The sequence below is a fragment of the Aethina tumida genome, chromosome 1, assembly GCF_024364675.1.
Source record: "Aethina tumida isolate Nest 87 chromosome 1, icAetTumi1.1, whole genome shotgun sequence".
NCBI lineage: Eukaryota > Metazoa > Arthropoda > Insecta > Coleoptera > Nitidulidae > Aethina > Aethina tumida.
In genome coordinates, this window is record NC_065435.1 from 41,649,597 (window position 1) to 41,675,300 (window position 25,704).

Here is a 25,704-nt window from a genome sequence, read left to right on the forward strand (position 1 = left end):
ATACGTGTTATAGTTTTATAACCAGTTGAGTTATTTTAAATGAACAATTTTATTGTAAATCCAATAATAAAACCGAAATTTACAATTTTATATTTGTGTAAAAATTTATTTTATAATTGCGAAAATTATTTTCATTCATTCGTGTATATATTTAAAGTATTTGAAAATTTCTGAATTCAGTTATTTATTGTTGATATAAATAAAAATGAAATTTATGTATTTTACTGTATTTTAATGATGTGTTGATGTATTTACGCCTGTTAAGATGGTAAATTAAATAATTTGGGTTGCATTAATATACATTTTAATTAAAATACCAATAAAATATGAAATTGATGATAAAATTAAGTAGTGCTTGAAATATTGTTAAAATTTATGATCAGGAACATACGGTATGAAAATTTATTACATACGTATATGTCGTTATTAATTGTGTTTATTAACTGTCGTTATTTAAAAGAAATAAACAAGAAAAAATATTTAATATTACTGTTTTATATGACATACATTTATTTTAATTTAAATGTACATTTTATAGTTTTATAAACGATAAAGTTATTTTAAATGTATGAAATTTTATTGTAATTTCAGTAAAACCGAATTTATAATTTTATTTGTCAGTAAAAATTTTATTATGCGAAAATTTATATTTATTATTTTCATTCAATAAATTCTTTGAAACACTATTAAAATAATTAATTCGTTCAAATTAGTAAATAAAATTATTATAATAGATTGTAATCTAATATACGTATATTTCATCAATATATTTAAATAGTAATTAATATTGTTATTGCAAAATTTAATAATTTTTATATATATTGATTTAATATTAAATTTATTTACCATGTTTAATTTTGATTGAATTATATATAAAATATTCCTGAAATTCTGTTATCTATTTATTGAAATGATGAAAAATATTAATGGAAAGTCGTAGTCTTGAAAATAAGTTATAATATATATTTTATAGTATTTTAATGAGGTGCTACTTTATGTAAACCAGTTGTTGAGATAGTAAATTATATTATTTGGATTGTATGGATATACATTTTAACTAAAACGCCTATAAAATATGAAACTGATGATAAAATTAAATAGTGCTTGAATTATTATTAAAATTTATGATCAGGAACATACATATGAAATACATTCTACAGTTTATAATTAAGTATATTAAAGAAATGGTCATTTTTAAATTTTATTATTACTCTTTCTACTATATTTATTTTATAATAATTTTAAATATTATATAATTAAATATTTTAAATCATTAAATCCCAACATAACTATTACAATAATTAATTCGTTGAAATACATATTATTAAGTCATGATATTTAAATAATGAAAGTCAATATTGATTAAGTTATAAAACAAAATATATGTTTGCATAACTTCTAACATAGTATATATTAATTATTTAAACATTTGAGTGTTTCTAAAAAAAATCAATTAGTTAGTGTTGATTTAAAATAAAAAGTATGTACGAAAAACAGTATGACACGATCTATTAAGCTGTTTACGAAATGAGATTTTCAGTAAATTATTTAAGCCAGTTTAGTAAGAGGGCAAATTATATCATCTGGACTGTGTAATTTGAACAATTAAGTCATTTTGAAAATGGGAGCGACATACATAATTCAAGAATGAAACAAAATCGATCGGTGTGTATTTATGGTACACAATAGAGTACTTTAATCAAATTCTATTTTTAAAAAGTTTATTGCTATTTATAGCTGCGATTATGTATTATCGAGATACATGCACATGCGGCGGCTGCCCCTTAAAACCATTCGACATTTCTTCGGGTTTCCAGGGCAATCAACGTCGAATATCACTTAGTCATTCCAACATCGGCCCCTTATATATGTATAATTTTCTTCCCTTAAGCACAATGAGTCACATGATTTCAATGTAATACAATAATGGCATGGTAGCTTCCGTATCTGAGCGCTGGAATCGGCAGCCACGCTAAAATTGTATTAACGAAAACGATGAGGAAATTGCGATATCATTCATTCCGTAATATAAAGAATGTTCCCTTATCGCCCTCATAAAAAACGCATCAATTATATTTCGGATGAACGCAGGAGCGCCTGACCGAAATTAGGACTAGCGACATTGGGATTGGGGAAAAAAGTTTGATTGCCCACGGTGGAACATTTAATTATATGGTTTTGCATTTTTAAATTGAACAATATCCGAACGAATAATAAGTTGTCCACCGTAATCCTGACGGATTGCGGAGCATTATAATGCCGTGGTAATAATTTAATAACCGAGTGATGTTTCCTCTCGCCGACCACTGTTCAAATCGCGTATGAACAAACACAAATGAAGAGAATTTCGTTGTAACAGATTTAAACAGCAAAGCCTACAATAAAACACAAAGCCTAAAACTATGTGCGCACTACAAACGAGCTAGTACCAGTTTAATGAATTCAAAATTTAATTAAAACATGTATTTCATATTTATACGTGCAGTACAAATTTAAATAATATCGCCGTGTTTGTGTGTGGCATAGAGCGAAGGAAGACCATTAAAGTTTCAGGAATGAGTTAATAGAAATAAACCGAGCTTAAATTAGCAAATCACACACACAAATACATCTGAAAACCTCGGTTTCAGGCACCGGAATGAAAAACAAAACAATTTGTAATTTTCATTTATTTCATACTGATGTTTTATTCATTTGTATTAAGTCAATTTTATAAATTAAGTTTTAGAAATATACACGCTTGTTTATCTATAACGTACATATGCATGTGCCCTCTCGAAGGTATTAAAATGTATTTTGTTTTACTATTTAGGTCATTTTGATTTTATTTTATTTGCATAAATTTACGTTATATCAATTATTCATTCAAGCGCAAAAAATTGCAAAACATGCTCCGAATGATGTATAATGTATAAAATTAAGATTTATTATATTATAAATTGACATTAGTTTTTCAATAAACATGTTATATAATTTCCTAGTTATAATTTTCAAATCTGAAGTTTAAAGGAAGTAACAATTTTAATTATGCAACATAAAATATATTTTCGCACCTTCTCAATGCTCTCCTTAATATAAAAAGTTTTTAAATTACTTCGATTACTTAGTAAAAATAAAATGTTGTTTATGATATTTATATTTTTATCGCATTGGAAATGCAATTTTATTTTTGATTCAAATTACTTTTTGATTAGATTTGAGTTACATTTGTACATATACAGATATCTATAATGTAACACCATTTTTTATTAATATCAAAATACCTACATTTAATTGGAAAATAAACATTACCAAAAATAAAATAAACTCATATTTATTTATAATAATAATAAGTTTTCGCAAAATTTGGTGCCCTTCTTAAAATTTACATTCATAAATTATTCTTAGTTTTCCAAATGTATGTTTTAAAAATTGTTAATGAAATTTAAAATTAATTTGCATTTTTTATTTAATATTTAAACAAATAAATTATTAATTTTTTGTCAATATTGGATTATATAAATAGTAATAATGTAATAAAAATTATTAATATAGAAATTTCAATTATCTAATTGGTTTAAAATAAACTTAACAAAAACATTAAAGTTATATAAAATAAAAATAACATGAAATGAAAATTTTCATTCTTCAAAAATTTTATATTTATATGTACTATTTTATTTGTTAATCAAATTTTTTGGTTGTTGAATCGTAATATATATTATTGAATTTAAATATAAATTACATATATTAATATATATTGTCTAAGCTGTTAAATGATCAAAATCTATAAATGAATTATTGAATTAGGATTATTTTGATAAAGAGCTTTTAAAAGAATTGTTTTACATGAAATTTATATTTAATTTTTGTCATTTTAAGAAACAACAGAATTTTTCATTTTTCTCATCTTTTCAATTATGTATTTTTGATATAAAATGTTTTTTAAAGGAATTGTTAATAATACAATTTAGAAATGTGTTTTAAGTAAACTAAATTTTTAACATTTTATTCCAGTAAATTATTACTAGACCACAACGTTTATACAGTGTTTATTTTTTGATAATTCGATAATTTAATAATTATTGATTATAAATTATATTTTTCAGATTGTGCAAATTAAAACAAAGGAATGTGTTTAATAACAAGTATAAACAATTAATCTATATATTTATAAAAATATATTATATAGATCTTTAAATTTTTTATAAAAAATAAGTAATTTTATTAAGAAGCAAATATTCTATGAAATTTATATTTAATTTTTGTCGTTTTAAAGAATAACAATTTTGCAATTCTCTATAAAAAGATTTTTCAGTTATATGTTTGAGAAGTTTTGAAATTTAATGAAAGTAATATATAATATAAATATTTCTCACCTTTTCAATTATGTATTTTTGATTAAAAACGTTTTTTAAACGAATTGTTAATAATAAAATTTAGAATTGCCTTTTAAACAATATAAATTTTTAATATTTTATTCAATTAAATTATTACTAGACCACATCGTTTATACAATGTTTATTTTCTGACAATTCGATCATTTAACAATGGTAAAATGTTGATTATAAATGTGAAAAAATAATAAAAAAATATTAAAAAAAAATCAGCAACATAAATAAACAAAAAATTGTACTATTAATGAAAAGATTTCTTCAAGTTTCGAGTACGATTTAAAAATATTTAAACAGTAAATGAAATTAATAATTTGAATATTAATTATTAAATTGATAAATCGACATTAGAATTTTTTGAATCGAGATAAATTTAGAGAAACAAGTAGCTTTTTTGTTTAAACTAATTGATGCGTTTAAAATTAATCACATCTGTTTCACAGATCGTGCAATCAGATAACCATTAATGAACGATATTCCATTGCAGTCTACTTCTTTTTATCATGGTTACATGAAATGCCAATGTAATTTGTTACCCCAGTCGAGATATTTACAACGAATATATTTGTGGTGTCTGGCGTATGGTCAACAGTTTTTTTTGTTCATATTTTTCCGGCCTTATAATGTCATTTTATCAATTTAATTAGCGTAAAATAAATTGTAATCAATTTTCCCTGTCAGTATAAGACAAAGAACATTTCTTTAAGATCCGTATCGTTCAATATTACCAGAAGTGTCAGCATCCTTAAATTAATAAACCTTCAGTGTATCGATTGACGCCGAATCAAAAGTGTCGCTTATAATTAAAACGTGAAGATTAAAAATACTAATCAATTCTTAAAGCATTGTAACAGATGTTGACCTAATTTTCTGCTGTCAGGTTGATTAATTATGGGATAATTAGCAGGAACAAGTTTGCCTACCGTAGTTTTAATAAAATATCCTCGTGAAAAACATGAAAAGCCTGTAACTCGAATGATTTATTTGGAAATGTGTAAAACAGTGTTTCATGCATAACAATCAACAAAACATAATCTATATATCATGACAAAAAGACAACGCAAAATGCATATATTAAATTAAATAATATAAATTTTATATGGTGTAATAGGCAGATCATTAACAAACTCTATAATTTAAAATGTAAATACCATTATAAATACAATGCAGCACGACAAACAAAACATAAAATATAGTTTATAAACAAATGAATTAATTTTAGTATAACCTATTGTATAAATACATATTTATACATATATTTATTTGACTCTGTACGGATTTATAAGCGTTGTGCGATCGCCGAATATTGGCGGTGACGAAAATGGTCGAAAAAAAAAATAGCACCCAGGACACAGAACGGATCTCGCACGCATCGCGATGCATCGTCCCGATCTGATTACGTTTTACGACCCTCTGCATGCGAATTAATTATTGTCGCACCGTCGCATCCAGACCCGGTGTCTACGCCCGTTTCCGTGAAATCTGTCGCTCTCAGACGCGAGTCTGCACATTCGAATTGAAAACGGGAAAATGCATTTCGTCCTGTTATCTGCACGTTTTATTAAAATCGCACATAACGATGTTTTCATGTACATAGACAATGACGTTAGGCTAGTGTTGCTGCCGTTTGGATGTTTACGAAACGATCAATATTTTTTAGCTCTTTGTATACGGAGACTTCAACGGTGGGTGTTGACAAAACCTTTATGGCAAATTATGTATGATATTTGTGCATATTTTGTTTTCATTAATCTAATTATAAAATTAGGCGTCGTTATTTAATTATTTGTTCGTAAAATTTTGGAATTTTATTGTCAAATACATTTTCATGACTGACTTGAATTTATAATTAATTTTTTATAAAATTTTTAATATTTAATAAATTCAAGACAAGTTGCTTGTCAAATTTTAAACAATAAACAGTGGTAGTACGAAGGGTTTTCATTAGTAAAGCAAATGATAATTTGGGAAGAGTTTATAATTAATTTGAGCAAGTGACATATTTTTTATACTGTTAGTTAATGTTTTAAGATTTTGCATATTAAGACAAAAGAATGTGTTTAAAATCAAATATAAACAATTCTTCTATATACTCTATAAAAATCATTTAGATCTTTAAATTTGTTATAAAAAATAATTAATTTTGTTAACAAAACAAAAAGTTTTTAATTAGAAAAGTAAATGATAATTTAAGTGGAATTTGTAATTAATTTGAAGGACTGTCATATTTTTTATAGATAAAACGATTAATTATTTTTTTCTTATTGGGTATATTAAACACAAAAAACTTAAATATTGAATTATTAAACTGTTGGTTTATAAAAATATATATGTTAATACATAGATGCTCAAATTTTCTAAAAATAAGTAATTAATTAACAAATTATCTTCAAATTTTAAACAATTTACCTTTTATTATTATTTGTTTTTCTGTTTTCTGTCGACTGAATTGTAATTAATTTAGAGAAAATAATAAGAAATAATTAACTTCTTATTATTACTTTTTTTTGGAGAAAAATATATTTAATAGTTTCCACAATTTCTTGCCAAAATTTAAAAGAAAATACTAAAAAAATATTTTTAATTAAAAAAGTAAACTTCGACTGATTTGTAATTAATTTAGAGGAGTGTCATATTGTTATAAATAAAACTTTTAATTAGTTTTATTCAAATTGTGTATATTAATTAAAAAAAAAACATTAAACAGGAGAAACTTGTTATTAATATTAAATATATATAATTAATTTATTTGTTTATAAAAATGTATAATATAGATTCTCAAATTTTTTATAAAAAATAAGTGACTTTATTAATTAACAAATTATCTTCAAATTTTGAAATAATTAACTTTTTATTATTACTATTGTTTGGAGAAAATATATTTCCATATAGTTTCCAGATTTTTTTGCCAAAATTTAAAAACGAATGGTATAGAAAACGTTTTTAATTAAAAAAGTAAATTTCGACTTAATTGTAATTAATTTAGAGGAGTGTCATATTTTTATGAATAAAACTTGTTATTAATATTAAATACATATATAATTAATTTATTTGTTTATAAAAAATTATTTTTTATATTTGTATTTTTTAATTTAAAAGCAAATGGTATAGAAAACGTTTTTAAGTAAATGATAATTTTGATTGACTTATAATCAATTTAGAGAAATGTCATATTTTTATAAATAAAATAATAAAATAATTTTATTTGAATTGTGTATATTAATTCAAACAGACATTAAACAAGAGAAATAATTATAATTATCATAATTAATATTATGAATGAAATATGATGTTTCATAGTCTCCACAGTTGCTAGAAAAAATTTAAAAACAAATGTTAGGAAATCTTTAAATAAAAAAGTAAATAATGTTTTTCCTGCTTATAAAAAAATACAAATTTTCTGTAAATGAATCGATTTATTCATTTTTTCAAATTTCATATATTGTAATAATACACAAAGGAAAATCTTCAAGTTTTTATCATTTAATTTTAATTTTTTGTTTGATCAAAAGTAAATTTAATAGATTCTATGTTCTCTTCTATAAATTTAAAAGTAAATGTTGCATCAAACATTTTTATATAAGAAACGATAAATAAATAAAATTCGTGACGAATATTTAATTATGTACTTCATTTTTACAATTTTTTATTATTATAATTTATTATAATTGCTGTAATTTTCTTCTTGAAAATCTAATTATATGGTAAATTTATACTTATGAAATGCAATATTTAAAAATATGTAGACTCAAAGAAACGTAATATTCATATAATTTAATATATAAGAAAAAGACTAAGAAATGTTTTGAGTTAATCTCATGTTACATATTTATTTTAAATAAAACAAAGCAACATTCTGTTTTGTGAAGATCTAAATAACGTGAAATTTTATATGTTATTTTACGTGCTGACAGAACTGTGACAACATATTTTATTAAATGGTAAAATGAAAATGTTTAGAAACTACGATATCGAACTAAAATTTTTATCCTTGTGACAGAGGTTTCTTAATATTAAACAGATTGTTCAGTTAAAATAGTACAGAGTTTATAAAAATGTGTCAAATTTATTTGTATTTTGCTTTTGTCTGCCGAAAAATTGTTTAAACATTAGGTCCGAAACATAAAAAAAAAAAATAAATACAACACATTTATAGTGTTTGAGTTTCATCTGCTATAATACCCTTTTCAGTAACCATGACCACGGGGGAAGAACAAAAAAAAAATGTAATATGTACGTAAAATTCCGTTCAGTTTCGTCGGTCGCGAGCGTCGAAACAACCCTCCGCATTACGCGCGCTCGCCTCGATGCACCCGCTCTAACTCGCCGCTTGTCCGTTGCAGGTTGCCGGCGCCACCGTCGCCCACCCCGTGGAGGGGACACATCAGCTGGTACCGGCGTCCCGACGTGAGCGTCGTCAGTCGTTCACAGGCGTCGTCTAGCTGCGCTACGCTGCCAACGGAACAGTCTCTGACAGGGCCACAACACACCACATCCAAGTCACCTGCATCCGTGTGGACATAGTTGCCGGCTATTGGTAAACAACAGTGATCGTGCGTGGGCCTTGTGCTAAACACAGTTCTTGGTGATGGTAACTAGTCTGGTTTGAGTGCTTTTTTCCTTCGTATGATTTGGTTTTGACTGCTGTGACATGTTCTGGTAGCGCGAGGGGGTGAGATTACGTACGATGAGGGGCCTTTCTGTACTCATCGCGTGCGTCGTGACCGCGTGCTACGCAGCCTGGCAAGAGAACGTCAGGCCCAAGATGTATGTCCAATTAGGTGAGTACCACAGGTTTTTGTTTACCTACTTGGCGGGGGGAAAACCACGTGTGAGATGCAGCTGTCGGACCACGTTCAGGTACCCGCTCTCTTCTCCGTTTACCTACGGTGTGTGAGGTGGATTTTTCGGTGTTTTAGTGAATGTTGCTCGTCCAAAAACTATCACTTAACTAATGAACTATTCACAAGTTTTTCAGAATATTGTTGTTTCGTAAATTATTTATTTTATTTGGAAGATTTTTGCAGTGGAAAAAGTTGAAAACAGATTTCATAAATTTTAAGAATCCCTTTTACTCGGGCAAAAAGTTTATGTCGCTCTGTTTACGAGCTTTAAAATCTAGAAGTTTGCTCCTTTATTATTTATATATCTATGTTATGTGTGTTACAATCTTATGTTATAGAGAGCACTTTTGTAGAAATGTTTGTAAAATAATCTTATTAAGCACTTATACTAATAACGTTTGATGGAAACAAAATTTTTGTTGCGCCGTGAAAGCATGAACGTTACAATGGATATTGTGATATAAAATTCCATTAATGTAATATATTTGTATCGACGTATTTCGTTGTCGAAGTTTAAAATTAAATTATTTAAAATCTGTATTTTCATCGCTGCAAAATATTTCTGTGAAATGTTTTTGGATAGCAACTTTTAAATCCCTCGACAATTAACATTTAAACGTCCAGGTATTATATTTTTGGCATCTGGATTAGAATGGGAAATCTCCAATAATTATAATATTGTCATCTGTATTGGATATTTGATTATATTTTATATTGCACGAAAAGAACCTGGAAATATTTTATCTGTTTAGAATGTTGAACACAAAACGAAAGTATTAGAAAATATGTTTTGTTGACTATCTTACACAAACTAATTTCATCATTGTTGCTTAGAAACTAAAATTTTTAGTATTATAAAGTCTAAATTCTAGTAAGAAATTTTAAATTTTAATTTTTTTATAAATTGCAATAAAATTGTTATTGTTATATTTTTCTAAACAAGTGGAAAACAAATAATTTTTATATGAAATTGTGAAATTTTATTATTTGATTAAAAATTGATATTTTGATGATTGTGATTTTAAAATTTTGTTTTTCTTTCTCTTTTTCAAAGTTTTAAAGAATTATATATTATTATATTTTTGAAATTGTCAGAAATTATTTTTTTTTTACATATACAAAACATATGAAATTTAATGTACGAAAACTAAACAAACTTTTTCAAGAATAACATTTATAAATACTTCAATACTTTTTGCAAGAAAACTATAATTACATAAAATGTTGATTTTTTGAGAACAAGTTTTAAATCCAGAAATAATTTGATATTTTTTAAAACAAAAGACTTGTATGTGAAGAATGCTGATAAAATTCTATTTTTTGCTTAAAAATAGAATTTCTTTTGTGAATATGAAGAAATATACGATTATTTTTTTTAAATTTCGATTTTATTTTCTTTTCCAAAATTTTGTTTGTTTTTTCAAATGTTATATTTGTTTTTTATTTAGACACTTTTTTGAAATATATTCTTTTTTTAGACGCTTTATACTACAAAAACTCATTAAAGAATAATATTTAAATACATTTAATACTTTTTACTATAAAATTTATAATTATATTAATTTTTGACATTTTAAAATACAAAAATATACATTTTAATTTATTAAATTTGAAAGCACTTTTTAGTAGAATATTCTTTTCTTCAGACATTTTACACTTTCAAAAACTGGTTAAAGAATAATATTTAAATACATTCAATACTTTCTACTATGAAATTATAATTACATTAATTTTTGACTTTTTAAAATCCAAAAATAAACATTTTAATTTATTAAATTTTAAAGTGCACCTTTTTTTTTGGAATATATTTGATTTAGCTTAAGACATTTTTTATTATCAGATATTAAATTTGTTTTTGAGTAAAATATTCTTTTTTTCTGATGTTTTACACTTACAAAAACTGGTTAAAGAATAATATTTAAACACATTCAATACTTTTTACTACAAAATTATAATTATTTTAATTTTCGATTTTTTAAAATTTAATTTATCATATTAAATTTGAAATTGCATTTCTTTTTTGGAACCTAATGTTTAATCTAATAGAGACATACATATATAAATTAAATATATTTCCAATAAGATAAATGTTTAAATATATTAAAAATTATTATAGTATTTGAAATATAATAATAAATATAATGGTAATAATCTTTACATTCATTTTATTTGAAATTTAATAATTTTACATCAAAATAAAAAATTTGGAACGTTATATTTATGTGCATTCAGTTTATTTTTTAAATTGTTGTGAAAAAACAATGCAGTAGTGAATAAATATTTGATTGTAAAGAGTAAAACAGTGCTACACAAACTGGTGTATAATACTGTTGTGTGAAACTAGTTCATATTACCTGTGCAATTTTGACCTGGGTTCGAAAAAAAGCGCTGCGTCGGTTCCTTGATGAGATCTTGACAGTTCAGGGGTCCTTGAACCTTTCCCCCACAATAAAATTGGACCCCTACACGCGTAAAAAAAGATAGTAAAATGTGTATCAGTTGCCTAAATTCGATTCCTACGACCCATCTTTCACGGCACGACCAAAAAATACGACGTACGAACGCGGCACAAATGGCTTTCGGTGCGTTGTTTTAAAAGTGACCGGTCCGAAATTGAACCGCTAACGACGTTGAAAAAGACAAATGTAGTAGGAATATCTTGATCGTGTGATTGGGTCGAGATAAACGCCGAAAATTTTTGAGCCCGCTTGTAATTGAATATGTAATTTTTTCCCGTATGGTTCCGAGAACAGCATCTGGAAGGCCCGAGAGAGTGAAGTAGCACGGATAATGGTACATAAAAATATTTTATATGTAAATAAAAAAAAAGGGAACCGAAGGAAGTTTAACACCCATTGAATCGGTCTTGTGGTATCTTGATCCCACATCTTTGAATTTGTATTTACAATGACTGGCTCCATAAATAGCCCCATCTTTCAAAGAGGCATGCACTCGAGTAAAATTTACTGTTTAATTATTAATCATTCGGGACGCGCAACATGGTAACACAAAAGGCGGACCAGTCAAACTGTCTCTTGTCTGGATTTAGTGGGCCCGAGACTGGAACTGTTCACGCTCCCATAACCAACCCTTCCTTCATTACTCATATTCGGACCCAGTGCTCTTCTAATATTTCGTGCGTTCGTTCTTTTTATGGTAATGCGACCGTGACGGGCATATGTCCCCGAAAAAGACTTTTTAATTAATTGGGTCTCGTTCCTTTGGCGAATTTTAATTGTTTTTGTTTTACTTTGTTCGGTTTTGTTATTGTTTTTTGTTGGTCGAATGTAGAAATATTAATTTGGCGCTGATATTGGGAATTTATTATTTACGAAGCCGAAAATTTAAATTTCATGTAAGTAGTGTCAACACAAAATGAGAAAGATATGCGATTTTAATGTGGTACAAAAACATATTTCGTTTATGTGTTTATTGCAAATAAAATGCTAAAAGCTACATGAATATAACATGTTATCATAATAAAGTATTTGTTTTATAAAATTCGTTCAAATAAAGTCGTATTCAACCATGCATCTCCATAAAGTTACTAATGAAAACGAAAATTCTATATGCGGTTTTAATTGTGAATTATTAATATTTTACGCAAATAAAAATATTTCCAGTGTTCTGGTGTTATATAATAAATAATAAATAAATTGAATTTATGTTGGTATTCGATCACAGAAATAATAATAACTATTCTAATCTAGAAAGTGTGTTTTATGTTATTTAGATAGTTGCACAAATGTATTTGCAAATAGACGGTTTATTTAAATTTAATACATTACAACAATTATGTCGGATTAAATTTAATTGAACATAAAACATAAACTGAACTGCAAGATTTCATAAAACAACGTGTAAAATTAATTTACAAACAGTTTACGATTTTTACGACTCCATTAACTATTTCCAGTCATTATTAAATTATTTAATACGTTGCGAAATTCCGTTTCACACAAAAATTGTTTGTTTTATGTTGTTATTTACGTTGGGGATGTTTTTTTTTTCGATATAACGTACACAGCGAAGGCGAATTAGCATGTTATTTTGCCGGGGGTGTGGGAAGTTTTGCAAAAATACATCTGGTTACTAAAGTTTCCGTCCGGGAATTTCTAACTTTTAAGTTGTTTCTGTAATTCAATCCGGCCGAATCGCGAGAGGGGCGGAGGGACTTTTCCTGTGTCACACGAAAAGAGCAGGTCAGATATACGAAATTCGTGCCCGACCGCAACCAAGTCTCGACATTCAGACGTAATGCTAATCATTCTGTTATTCCGCTCGAAGTACTTGTTGTCCCGAAATTGGACGAGTTAATCGAGGTTGGAATTTTTTGGATTTCAGGCGTTGGGGCAACGTCGGATTTTCACGTTTTTTTCATTTGAATGTGCGTTATTTAATTACACGCTACGCCCACATGGCGTTTAATTCACTATAATCACGGCTCCATTCTATTTAAACCACTTAGTTTAGTGTTAATAACTTTTAAATTGGTCGTTTATTAATAAAGATGATAAACGAGATACGTAAATTGTAATTATTTTATAATATTTTTTAAGACCCGTGTTCACATCGCTAAACTGCTTATTTATTTTCAATTACTGTAATCAAAACACAATAAATCGGTTTCTTTGGGCTACGAGGCCCGGTTAAGCCACACACGAAATGATAAATCGAAACATCGAGGTAAATTATATGGAAGTGATATCCGAAAACATTGAGATGTTTGCTTTATTTAAAAAGATTAGGTCGCATCCTTTTCGTGTTGTATTTTTAAAGTGTCGTCTTCGTGAAACTGGTTCGAGCCGCACTATTTTAATATGATGAATGAGATACTAAAGGCACATTAATGTGTATTACAGAAAAAGAAGCTGGGAAATCTTCAGAATGTGAGACGAAACAAAATACCCTACAAAAACTTGTATTTTATATTTTCTTAGAGGTATATAAACTATTTTTGTCAGTTTATTAAAACAACAAATTATATAAACAATTAAGTATATTTAATTAATTAAATAACGTAACAATTCATCTAAATTTTGGTATTTTAATCGAGATTTCTGATTACAATTACATTTAAATCTGGATTTTACGCTGGCCAATCAAGAATTTCAACACGATTATCTTTTAACCAATTTTAAATAAGTTTGGACGCTCATTATTATGCATAAAATCCAAGTAACTGGCAAACTACCATTGGCAAATGGTTCTATTACATATCTGATGGTATATATACATGAAACGATCCATGTTACCGATAATTTTCTGTAATGGTACTGTACCATGCCAAGAAAAGGAAGCCTGGTGTGTCTAGGGTATAAACTTTTATTTGGAGGACGACGAACATATTGTTTACCATCTGGCCCTAATCTATTGAACATGAATTTATCACTCCAAAGTATTCTTTGCCAAAATTCTGGAGGATAATTGATATATTTTGATATCAATGGTTTTTTTCCTGAAATACAATACTTGAAACACTAATATTGTTGACTCAATTCATTTTTATTTATCTAAAATACAAGAAACGACTTTGTTTACTGACTTTTCCAATTAGTGTGCCTGTAAAGACATATTATATTTTATAATGAGTGTGTTGTTTCAATTTGTTAATAATATTGTAGACAATTTTTCGTCTTCAAGTTTCTAGCGACTCCAGCAATATTTAGATTTTGTTTTCCATGTTACTTATTACTTCCTTTTTCTGTTGAGCGTAATGTTTCCTTATTCCTACTGAAAGTGAGTTATTCAAAATAATATAAAACCTACTAAGAATAAATTCTTATTATTAAGAACATTGTGAAGTAGTGTCACGAAACGTATATTTGAATATGTTATTTCTTTGGCCAAGCAAATTAGACTAATGGGTGAGTTTAAAGTAATATTTCCGATGTTTTTAAGTGTGTTTTCTAAGAATGTTGAAATATATCTAATAGGCAAATTTTGAATGAAATGAAATAAATATCTTACAAAATGTTTAATTTTAAATTTCTCTATGCAAAAAATAATTCTGTTCAGACAATAACAATTTAATATTTAAAATAATATTGATTGAAATAAAATTGTTTCGTTTGTCTGCTCTTAAGATATAGACATTATTCAATGAATTAATTTATGATTTATTAAAATTTTATTGATTATTACCACAAATTGGAGACGTTTTTATTACGAAACTAAATTCATATTAATATATTTTAATAATTGGAATCCACTTTGGTTAACATTACCTAACATTCTATAAACTAGTTTAAGGTAAATAACAACAACCTTTTAAATATTTAAAATATTTTTTGCGAATAAAATTATGTGTGTTTAAATTTTGATAAGTTTCATGTGGTATTTTTAAAATGTCGCTTTCGTAAAACTGGTTTAGAGCAACACTATTTTAATATGATGAATGGAATACTAAAAGTTATCTTCGTTACATTAATGTCGTACAGTATATAAGACGCTGTTGTGATAAACGACGCAGAAGATTTTTAAAAATAACATAACTTATTTATTAAGAAATTTATTAAATAAATAATTTGAAAGTGTATGTAAATGTAGAAATATTTAGTTCATTAACATTCGACCAAAATATTTGTTTTAATTTTAATTATTTGTGTGTACTTACCAAAATTTAATTAATGTAACAAGTAATAATACGTAATGGTTGTGTGTATATTTGAACAAAATTTTGCTTTTGTCAAGAAGAGGGAAAAGCTTGTTAAATATTATAATCTTTTTACGAACTGTTTATTATCATGGATTCATGTGAACTGGCCACAACAATGACTGTCTGAGGCTATTAATAATAAACTTCTCTCCCAAGTGATTTATGTATAGTGCGAATAATGAAGGCAAGTGCAACAGTGATATTACCACATGTATTTACTGGCGCTTTCTTTATCGCGTCGAATTATCCCATCAAACGGCAGACGTAATTTAATCTATAAATGAAGGAAACAAAAACGAAATTGCGGATTATACGGAGCCTCCCACATCCTCATTAAGGGTGAATTTCCTATCGATTTTCATGCGAAATTGAGGGCGTGTCCACGCTTAAACGCACTTAGGCATTTTTAATGAAAACGTCTAGACGGATGTCGATAATCCTGGATACGAATATCAATAAATAACGGAGCAAGTTAAACAAATGTCTGTACGCATTTCATGCACATGTTGCAAGTGTTGTGTGCCATATGGCGGAGTTTGTTTACATTGCGCCTAAGAAATTCCTCAAATTTGTCGAGATCAGGAAATAGCTAAGCCGGTCTTGGTAACGCGTAATTGATTACCCTTTAACGGCTGCCGGTAATTAATTAATACCCGTGCACTTTGTTGCCAAAACGCGCCAGATTGATGTTGGTTTTTATCATCTTTTGTTGTACGGAATAATATAGAACGGGTGTTGAGTAAATTTGTTTAGTTGGCGTGGATTTTCGGGCACCTAATGGAATAAGTTGCTGTTTCCAGCTCCATAACTTTCCATTAAATTAACACAATAAAATTCTATTACCAAAACGCCCAGATAGTTATTAATCCCCGACTTTAATATTTATCAACGCAGTTGTTATAGGAAGATTAAGGTCAGGTCCCGGCTCATCTGCGTGATAATCCTTATCAGTATTCAAGAACGGTGTTATATGAAACAAAATTATTGGGGGATATGGGATGGTGGCTTTCTACCTGCCTACCTTCGCCCTTTCTCCACTCGCCGTTGAATATTTGTTTCGTGTTTCCGAGAATGACGCTTTTGAGGCTCCACGTGAATTTTTTACCAGCGGAAACGTGCATCGCCCATCTGAATGCGTAAATTCACGTCGGGTTTGAAGAAAATACTGAAGTCCGTTGTTTTAGGTGAAAACGAAGACGAACATAATTTCGTGCTGGTTAATAACCGTCGTGTCGAATCGAGCCACACTTAATACAAATGTGGAAACGGGAGAAACGGCACAAAACGACCGCAGTCGTCGTGAAAACATTCGACGAAACTAAATTTATAAATACGTTAAAAATCGTTTATTTGCGCGCGTCCCACCGATCCGTTCCGAGATGCGGTGGCGGCGGCGAAGCTATTTTTCTTTGAGTTTACGCGCCGCCTCAGGTTTTAGTTTTAATAATAGCGCCGCGTAATTAAATTTTCTATTGGCCTTATGATATTTATTCTCTTCGGAGGACTATAAAAGCGAATCTCGACGGGTTGGAATTCTTTTGAGGGTTTTATTCGTCGATTTTTATGAGCTTCTCAATACACTGTAAAGCGATTACACAGAGTGCTTTGAATTCGTACTGTTTTTTAGACGTTATTAATAGGATTGTTTTAAATTTTCTCGCGCGCACTGCTCATTAATGACTTTGTCCAATTTCGACGTTTATAATTTCGCTGTTTTTATCGGGCTAGTCGCATCTAAGTATAGACGGGACACAAAAAAAAAACGTCGCAGCTAGTTTGGCGGACCCTTATCAATTATCCGGCAACATTTACGGGTCCCTAAGTCTCCAGTTTAAACAATGTTTGTTTATTAAATTATAAATATACGGTCTAATCCTTTTCAAATGGACCGGTCCGTTCTAGTGATTATATATTTTGATTTATGTTGTAACTTGAAAAATATTTTTAGACACTTTTTACACTTTTTTATTTTCTCATTGATTTTTTTTTGAAATGATGATGATCATGAAGCCGAAGAATTTTCATCTGAGTTTTGTTTAATACAATAAAAATGCCAACAATTTGTCTAAAAATCGATTTTCGAGTGATGCTGATGAGCTGATCTTAACATTTTTTATTTCAATTGTATATTTTTTAATTGCACTTACAATTCTGCACAAAAATTTATTCCTTTTGATTAAAATTTGTTAAATGTAAATTCGTCATATTGATATATTAAATTACTAATTTGAGAGAAAATTTCTTAGAAAGTTGTAACAAATCATGTAAAATTTGACCAATATAAATGTCAGTCAATATTAACTTTGAAATTTTAGTATACTTACATATACATGTTTAAAATACTTCATGTATTTTTAACTTCTCAATAAACTACTTAAAGAATCCAGAACAAATTGTATACACTGTATATAATATAATAATGAATTAAAGGATCTTTTTAGTAATTTAACTATTTTATATCTCAAAAATTACTGATTTCAGAGACATTTATATTTATATTTATTTTCTTTGAAACATCTAACTAATTAGGAACGTGAAACACCCTGTAGGGCCATGGTTTTTTATCTCTTTAGTTGGGAGTAGTATTTTTTGTAAAATATTTACTAAATTAAATGTAAAAAATGCATTATCAATTATTTAATTTGGAAAAAAATATTTAAAGTTGATATTGAGTCTAATTGTTGACGTTGGAAATAAAAGAATGAATATATTCCACATATTTATAAAAAACTTCAGTGTAAATTCATTTAGTTTTAATGATAACCATGCATTTCATAAGAAAAACCAACGAAGAAAATCAATATGTGCTTAAAACAAAAATATCCCAAATCCTCAGAAGTCTGAGTCTGAGTGGAATCAAAATAGGATAAGTTCTACATATTTAAAAATAAATTAAAGAATTGTTTTACCAATTTAACTATTTCATATCCCAAATTATTAATTTCAGAGAAACTAATTTTTTTATAAACACCCTGTATAGCGAAAATATTTTATTTAACATTTTTTTGTAAAATATTTACTAAATTAAATGTCAAAAAAATATATTTTCCATAATTTAGTTTATAGTAAATTAATTGATGACGTTGAGAATAAAAGAATGGATCCATTTCACAAAAATATCCCAAATCGTCAGAAAATTTGCTGAGTAGCATCAAAATATACAGAATTCACGAAATGTCTATGTAATTTTGTAGTTAATAAATTTCTTGAAAAAATCAGGATAAATTCTACAAATCTAAAAGATTAATAACTTTTCTGTTTTAAATATGTCAACACCTGCATATTTTTATATAATAGAATAACAATCTAAAGAATCTTTTTAACTATTTCATATCCCAAAAATTACTAATTTAAGAGAAATTTATATTAGACGTTGTTAGATATTTTTAACTGATCAAGAACGTGAAACACTCTGTATAGCAACGATGTTTTATCTTTTTAATTTAAAGTAGTATTTTTGTAAAATATTTATTAAATGATGTCAAAAAAATGCACTTTCAATAATTTAATTTGGGAAAAATATTATTTATAATATAAAAATAAATTATAAAAAATGTTAAGACTAATTGTTGGCGTTGAGTATAAAATATTGGATCCATTCCACACATTTATATAAAAAAAAACTTTTAGTTTTAATGAAAACTGTGCGTTTCATAAGAAAAACCAACGGAGAAAATCAATATATACTACAAAAACAAAAATATCATCCCCATCGTCGGAAAATTTGCTGAGCAGCATCAAATTATACAGAATTCACGAAATGCCATCATCCGTCAGTTAGATTTATAATTTTCGGTAGCCGTTTCAAGTTTGTTTTTGTAGACGTTATCTTCCCAGTATGTATCCGGTGTGTCGTCCCTTTCCGGCAACACGGATGCTTTGAAATTCTAATCCCGGGCGTAGCTTTTAAATTAGTTCAAAAACGTTCATCGCGTTTAATTGAAGAGCTGTTACGGTAATTTAATAAAGTGCGTTTACAACGTGTACAAACTTTTAATTTGTATTATTCCGCGATACACGGGTTCGCGCTCGGGCCCGTCACCGAATTTGAATATTACATTTCGACGCAATTTTTCTCGGAGCGACGTACAAAAGTTGAGCAAATTTCGGCGTGGAAGCTGTATAACAGTCAGTTTTTTGTCGGCTTGTGATTGCCGTGAAAAAGTTTCAATCGCAAAGCTTGTTACAGAATTAAAACGTTCAACAGCTGAATATTTAATTCCGCATTAAAGTGTGTGTGTGTGTGTGTGTGTGTGTGTGTGTGTGTGTGTGTGTGTGTGTGTGTGTGTGTGTGTGTGTGTGTGTGTGTGTGTGTGTGTGTGTGTGTGTGTGTAGGAAGGAGCGTTTCAATAATCGGGAAAGTTGCGGATAACATAAAAGTGCGCTTTCCGCGTAACCCGCGCTCGTCATATCAAATAAATCCGTGGAGTTAAAGGGCTGCATAAAAAGGAATAATTTATCGCGGGGGTTAAAAATACACTGGAAACGAATTTATTTTGACATTTATGCGCGGTCTACGGAATCGTAGTAAAAAGTTTCGCTTGGAACTTATCAAAGAGACGTGTTAGTTTCATGTGCGCCTTTTGCGGGGGCCCTTTAAACTTTGTTTTTTACCGTAATAATATAAATCTCCGTTGTCGGTGTTTCTTGACATTATTTGCGTATATTTCCGGAGTGCCGGGTTACCGGTCTGACATAATGACATTTCGCACAGCCGGCTTTCTAAAGGCTGAAACGTTTATAAAAATAATATCATTTTAAATTATCTAATAACTGGTGAAATCTACTATAATTTGTTTTGCATTCATTACTGTATATTTTCCTTGAATAAAAATTGTTTACAATATTTCAGGGTGTACTCAAAAACTGAGTTATGTACAGGGTGTCTTAAATTCGATGAAAAAATGTCGAAGAAGTGTATTTTTATAAGTGATATTTTAAACCTATTAAATGTAAAATTAATATATTTTAACCATTGATAGTTTGTTTGAAAATTAGTAATACATCACAATTTTGTGTCTTTAATTAATAGAAATTTGGTTTTAAAAACATAAATAAGAAACATTATCAGTCGCCTTCTCAAAATTTACGAGAAATATTTTGGTCCCAGCTTATCTTATATTACATAAAAAATTGTCTGTTGAAAGACTTTACTGAATGTTAATAAATAAATAAAAAAAGTTATTTCACTTCAGACAAAATGCAATTTGTGGTAAACAATGTTTTAAAGAAACTAAACACGGGACACTTTTCCCTTTTGGTTTGGAAGTGCTGTTGATAGCACTCTGTGTAGTGTTACATATTATTTACTATATTTAATATTTTGGTTTGATTATTTTATAGAAAAATAAATAAATTGTTGAACAAAATTTTGTGTTTTTTTATCTAAATTTGGTTTTAATGGTTAAAAAAGTTGAATTAATATACATATGTAACAATTATTATATAGAGATGTAGATGTTATATAACGTTGACACGTTTCAATAAAAAAAAATGAAGAAAATTCAAAATAAATTAATAATTTTGACACCCCGTAAATCTTTAATTGTCAGCTTTTGTACTACGGTAAGATATCCAGTTTCACCTCGAGAATTATTTTATATAGATCTTTCGAGGACACCCTGTATATAAAAAATGTATTACCAACTTTAGAGAAATTTATATTTTACGTTTCGTAGAAACTTCTAATTAATCAGGAACGTGAAACACCCTGTATAGCGATGATTTTTTTTAGTTTAAAGTAGTTTTTTCCTAAAAAAATTATTAGGAAATGTAAAAAGAAAAAATGCATCTTCAATCATTTAATTTGGGAAAAATATTATTTATAGTTAAATAACAAAGTTATAAATAATATTAATATTAATTGTAGATGCTGACAATAAAGAAATGGATCCAATCTACATATTTATAAAATAACTTAAATATTCAAAATTCACGGAATCTCATCCATCAGTTAAATTTATAATTTTGGTCTGATTATTTTATAGAAAAATAAATAAATTGTTGAATAGAATTGTGTTTTTGTTTTTATGTAAATGTGATGGTTAAAAAAGTTGAATTAATATTCATATACAGCAATTATAGGGAGTTTTATAATATTGACACGTTTATATAAAAAATGAAGAAAATTCAAAATAAATTATTAATTTTGACATCCTGTATTTCTATAATTGTAATTATAGACTTTTCGGAGACACCCTGTATACAAAAATATATCTTAATTTTAATTTGCTTTGTAGGGATTTTTAATACTTAATCTAAAATACTTTATACATAAATTCTAAATAAAATTTAATATTTTAAAAGTGTGGCATTTTAAAAATACAATATCGATTTAATAAAGGAACGCACGAACCCTTTGACTTCATTTTTAATTAAGCAACTTCTGTGAAAACTCACGGAATTTATTATGGACCACAATAATGTTGTTCATTTTTGGATAATTTGGTGTAATGTAAAAATTTTAGGTATAAAATAATCTGAAATAAAGGATTGATTGAACTTTGATTTTATTTTTATTAAAAGTTTTTCGATATAATGAAATTATAATTTTAAGACACAAATAAAAAGTCTATAAACACTTATTATAATATCCAATTTTTAAAATTAAAATATTAGATTATATTATCTTTAGTTTTTAAAGGCATTTTATTTACTAAAAATTTCAATTTCAAGGTAAAAAGGTAATTTGAATTGAAAATTTCTTTCGTTCTTTTCAATAATTAAAATAGTATTTATTTAATAATATTTATTTATAATTTTGAGACTGCAAATAAAAACAATGTCTGTAATAAATTGTCGAATTAACTAATTAAACGGGCTGTGTATAAAATGTATAGAAAAATAATCGCAGAACACAAAACAAAATTGCTAGCAGATTGCACAGCCAACATGAATAATGGAAATGGATTTTGACATTTCGGCGGTAAATAAATAAAAAGCAACATTTGGCAAATGTTTTTTAAACTGCAGACAGTCGAATAGATATGTATATGTATTTTTGCTTTCGGTGGTGTTCGAACAAATCCAGTCGGCACGGTACCCGGGCATAACATTAATAAAACAATACCTGCACACAAGACCCACGCAGGGTCCCGATCGTGGAGGCGCTTCTATCGGACATAAATATTTAATTCGCAATAATGCCAACGTGTACACTACGGGAGATTCCAATATTGGCACACCTGGCAACTTTATATGGGCACTTTTCTAAATGTGTTCGCTTATACCCTCCTTTTGAACAAACAAATGAATGTTCCGACCACCCCAGCCCGGCCGATGTGCGTCCTCGAACGCACGAAGGGGTGCCGGGGTGGACGTATCCGAAAACGGACGACGACGTTTGCGAGACGTTGTGTGTGTACGGCGTATTAATGGGGGTTTTATTGCATTAAAACAGGGAACGGGACCCCGAATAACAGGCGGTAATGGTCTTGGAACTGCAACGACACTGTCCAATTTAAGCCGTGTGGTTGAATTAAAAAAAATGCCGCAATCATACTTAAGAAATAACCGGGAAAAGTCCGTGCGACTAATTAGAATATTTAAATGACCCCCATTTGTATGCAGATGGGGGTTTTAACGCAGATGACGAAGTTGGCGCCTTATTTTGTGTCTTTTTTTTCATGAAAAAAAACCTTATTGTATGACAAACACATGTACTCTCGTATTTTTTTCATCAGACACACATGACGGTTCCCTTTTTGTTATTTTGTAAATAATTCAATACGCTCTTCAAGCTGCGTTGTCTTATAAGAAAACATGCGATAACTTCAGCTTCGCTAAGCAGTCAAACTTTCAGGCGAATCTTTCTGGCTTCAAGTTTATGAAACAAGTAATGTAATATTCTGTTTTTATTGAAAATCAATACACAAATGCCCGAATGGAATATTCGAATATGTGTACAGTTATCGTTCTGTTAAATTTAATAAATAGAAAAAGTTGTATTCAATAGAGAAAAGTAATGTGAGTGAATGCCTTTCGAGTTTTGCGCATAAAAAAAATTATGATTGATTTCTTCGTGAAGTTCCAGTCATTCATCATTCAAATTGCTACTTTATGAAAATGTAAAAGGACCATTTTATTCAATAAGTATTCTTTGTTATAAAAAGTTTAAGGTTTTATTGCTTTCGAGTGGAAAATAACGTTTTCTCATTTCTACTTAAATAATGTTTTATTTTGTGTTTATGGTGAAACACACAATACAGCACAAGAAATTGGTTTAAAACACATTCATGTTTCTTTTCATCGTTTTTTTATTTTTTTAGGAATTAGTTGTAGAAGTGTGAAACTTTATTTTAGAGCTTTTAAATATATAAAGTGGATTTTTATTTTTTATGGTTATTTAACCTTATTGTTATTGTTCTTATAGTACTTTTGTAGTTATATAATATATAAATGTAAACCTTTGTCCATGTTTAGAGCCTCAAAATTTTACACAAGATGTAATTAAAATATAAAATTTTATTTTTAATGTTGATTTTTCCTAAATTTTGGTTAAGTAACACAAAATTTCAATTTTAAAATTTCATTTTTAGGAATTAGTTGTTTGTTACTTAAAATTTAAGTGTGAAAGTTTTTAAATATAGCTTTAAAATTACATAAATGTTATGAACTTTCACATTGTAATATTGAATTAAGAAAACATAAAATTGAATTGAATGAATTTATCTTCCGTTGAACAATGCTTGAATAAAATATTTGACGGTTTCATTTTTGTTCTGCTTAATTTGGATTAGATGGAAACGGTACGAGCGTTTCCAGCACATTTAATATATGGACCAGGTTAAGACGATCATCAATATATCATCCACGATATCTCATGTAGGTTACTAGATTTATTCCACCCTATCTGTGGGAACGCTCAACTGTTATTTGCGTTCGGGTATCTGTTGAAATTTAAATAGTTTCAATTTGATTAATATCGCCGGGTCAGAAAATGTGTGCGCTGCTCCGCACAATATTTACATATATCGGGTAGGCGCAAAAATGGATAAAAACGTGAAACCATTTTTTTTATCGGAATGTACTGTTTATTTAGCTAATTTCAATATTTGTGCCGCGATAAAATCAACATTAATTTAATTAAATTAATTAATATCTTATACTGATTAATTGCACAGTTCCATTTCCGGCGTACGTTCTCACATGAAACAATTTCTATAATTGAAGCAAATTAGTTACATACGTCTGTGGACAGTTATCCGCTTTAGATAATGGCTTAATGTCTTTTTGGGAAAGATCGTAAGGTTAGGATGTTTCAAAATGTCTCCTTTATATTGAAACCGCATTTTTATCTGTACGGTCCATTAAGCTTGAGTTGTGTGTTGTTTATTATTAGTTCAAATTTACCAGACTAAAAACTTGGCCCGTCAGGAATTACATGAAAAAATAACGTTTTCGGTAATAACATGTTTGTAACAAACATATAAATTAACAATGACATGGTAAAAGACAGGAAATAAGTACAATGACACTATGTTTACAATAGTTGAATATGTCAACTGCATTGGATGAATGATGACCAGTTTAATATATTCATGAATACAACGTCGACAACACCACCAACAACATTATGGCTGAATTAGTCCGAAAACTCGAAATATTATACATTTTCACTGGCTTATTATAAACAAATAATAAATAATTATGACCGTTCCACGGACGACATGTGAGCGTTTAAAAATTAAGTCCGCGACATCATAAAATTAAAAAGAAACATTATGCACAATGGCTTTAAACACAAGGCGAAACATCTGGCATTGTTTTGGGGGATATGACATTCAGCAATTAAGCGCTTGAAGACTGCATGGAAAACAATGTTGGACTA

At 28.0% G+C, this 25,704-nt stretch overlaps 1 protein-coding gene across 2 annotated transcripts in view; it reads left to right on the plus strand.

Moving 5' to 3' along the window:
- Positions 1-25,704, plus strand: part of LOC109594365 (semaphorin-1A) — a 345,269-nt gene that overhangs the window by 72,921 nt on the left and 246,644 nt on the right. For both annotated transcript variants that reach the window (XM_049961951.1, XM_049961952.1), the window contains exon 4: positions 8,717-9,154. In XM_049961951.1, coding sequence (XP_049817908.1) covers positions 9,061-9,154 — 94 coding nt within the window. In that variant the 5' untranslated portion in view covers positions 8,717-9,060. The remainder of the gene's footprint in view (positions 1-8,716; positions 9,155-25,704) is intronic.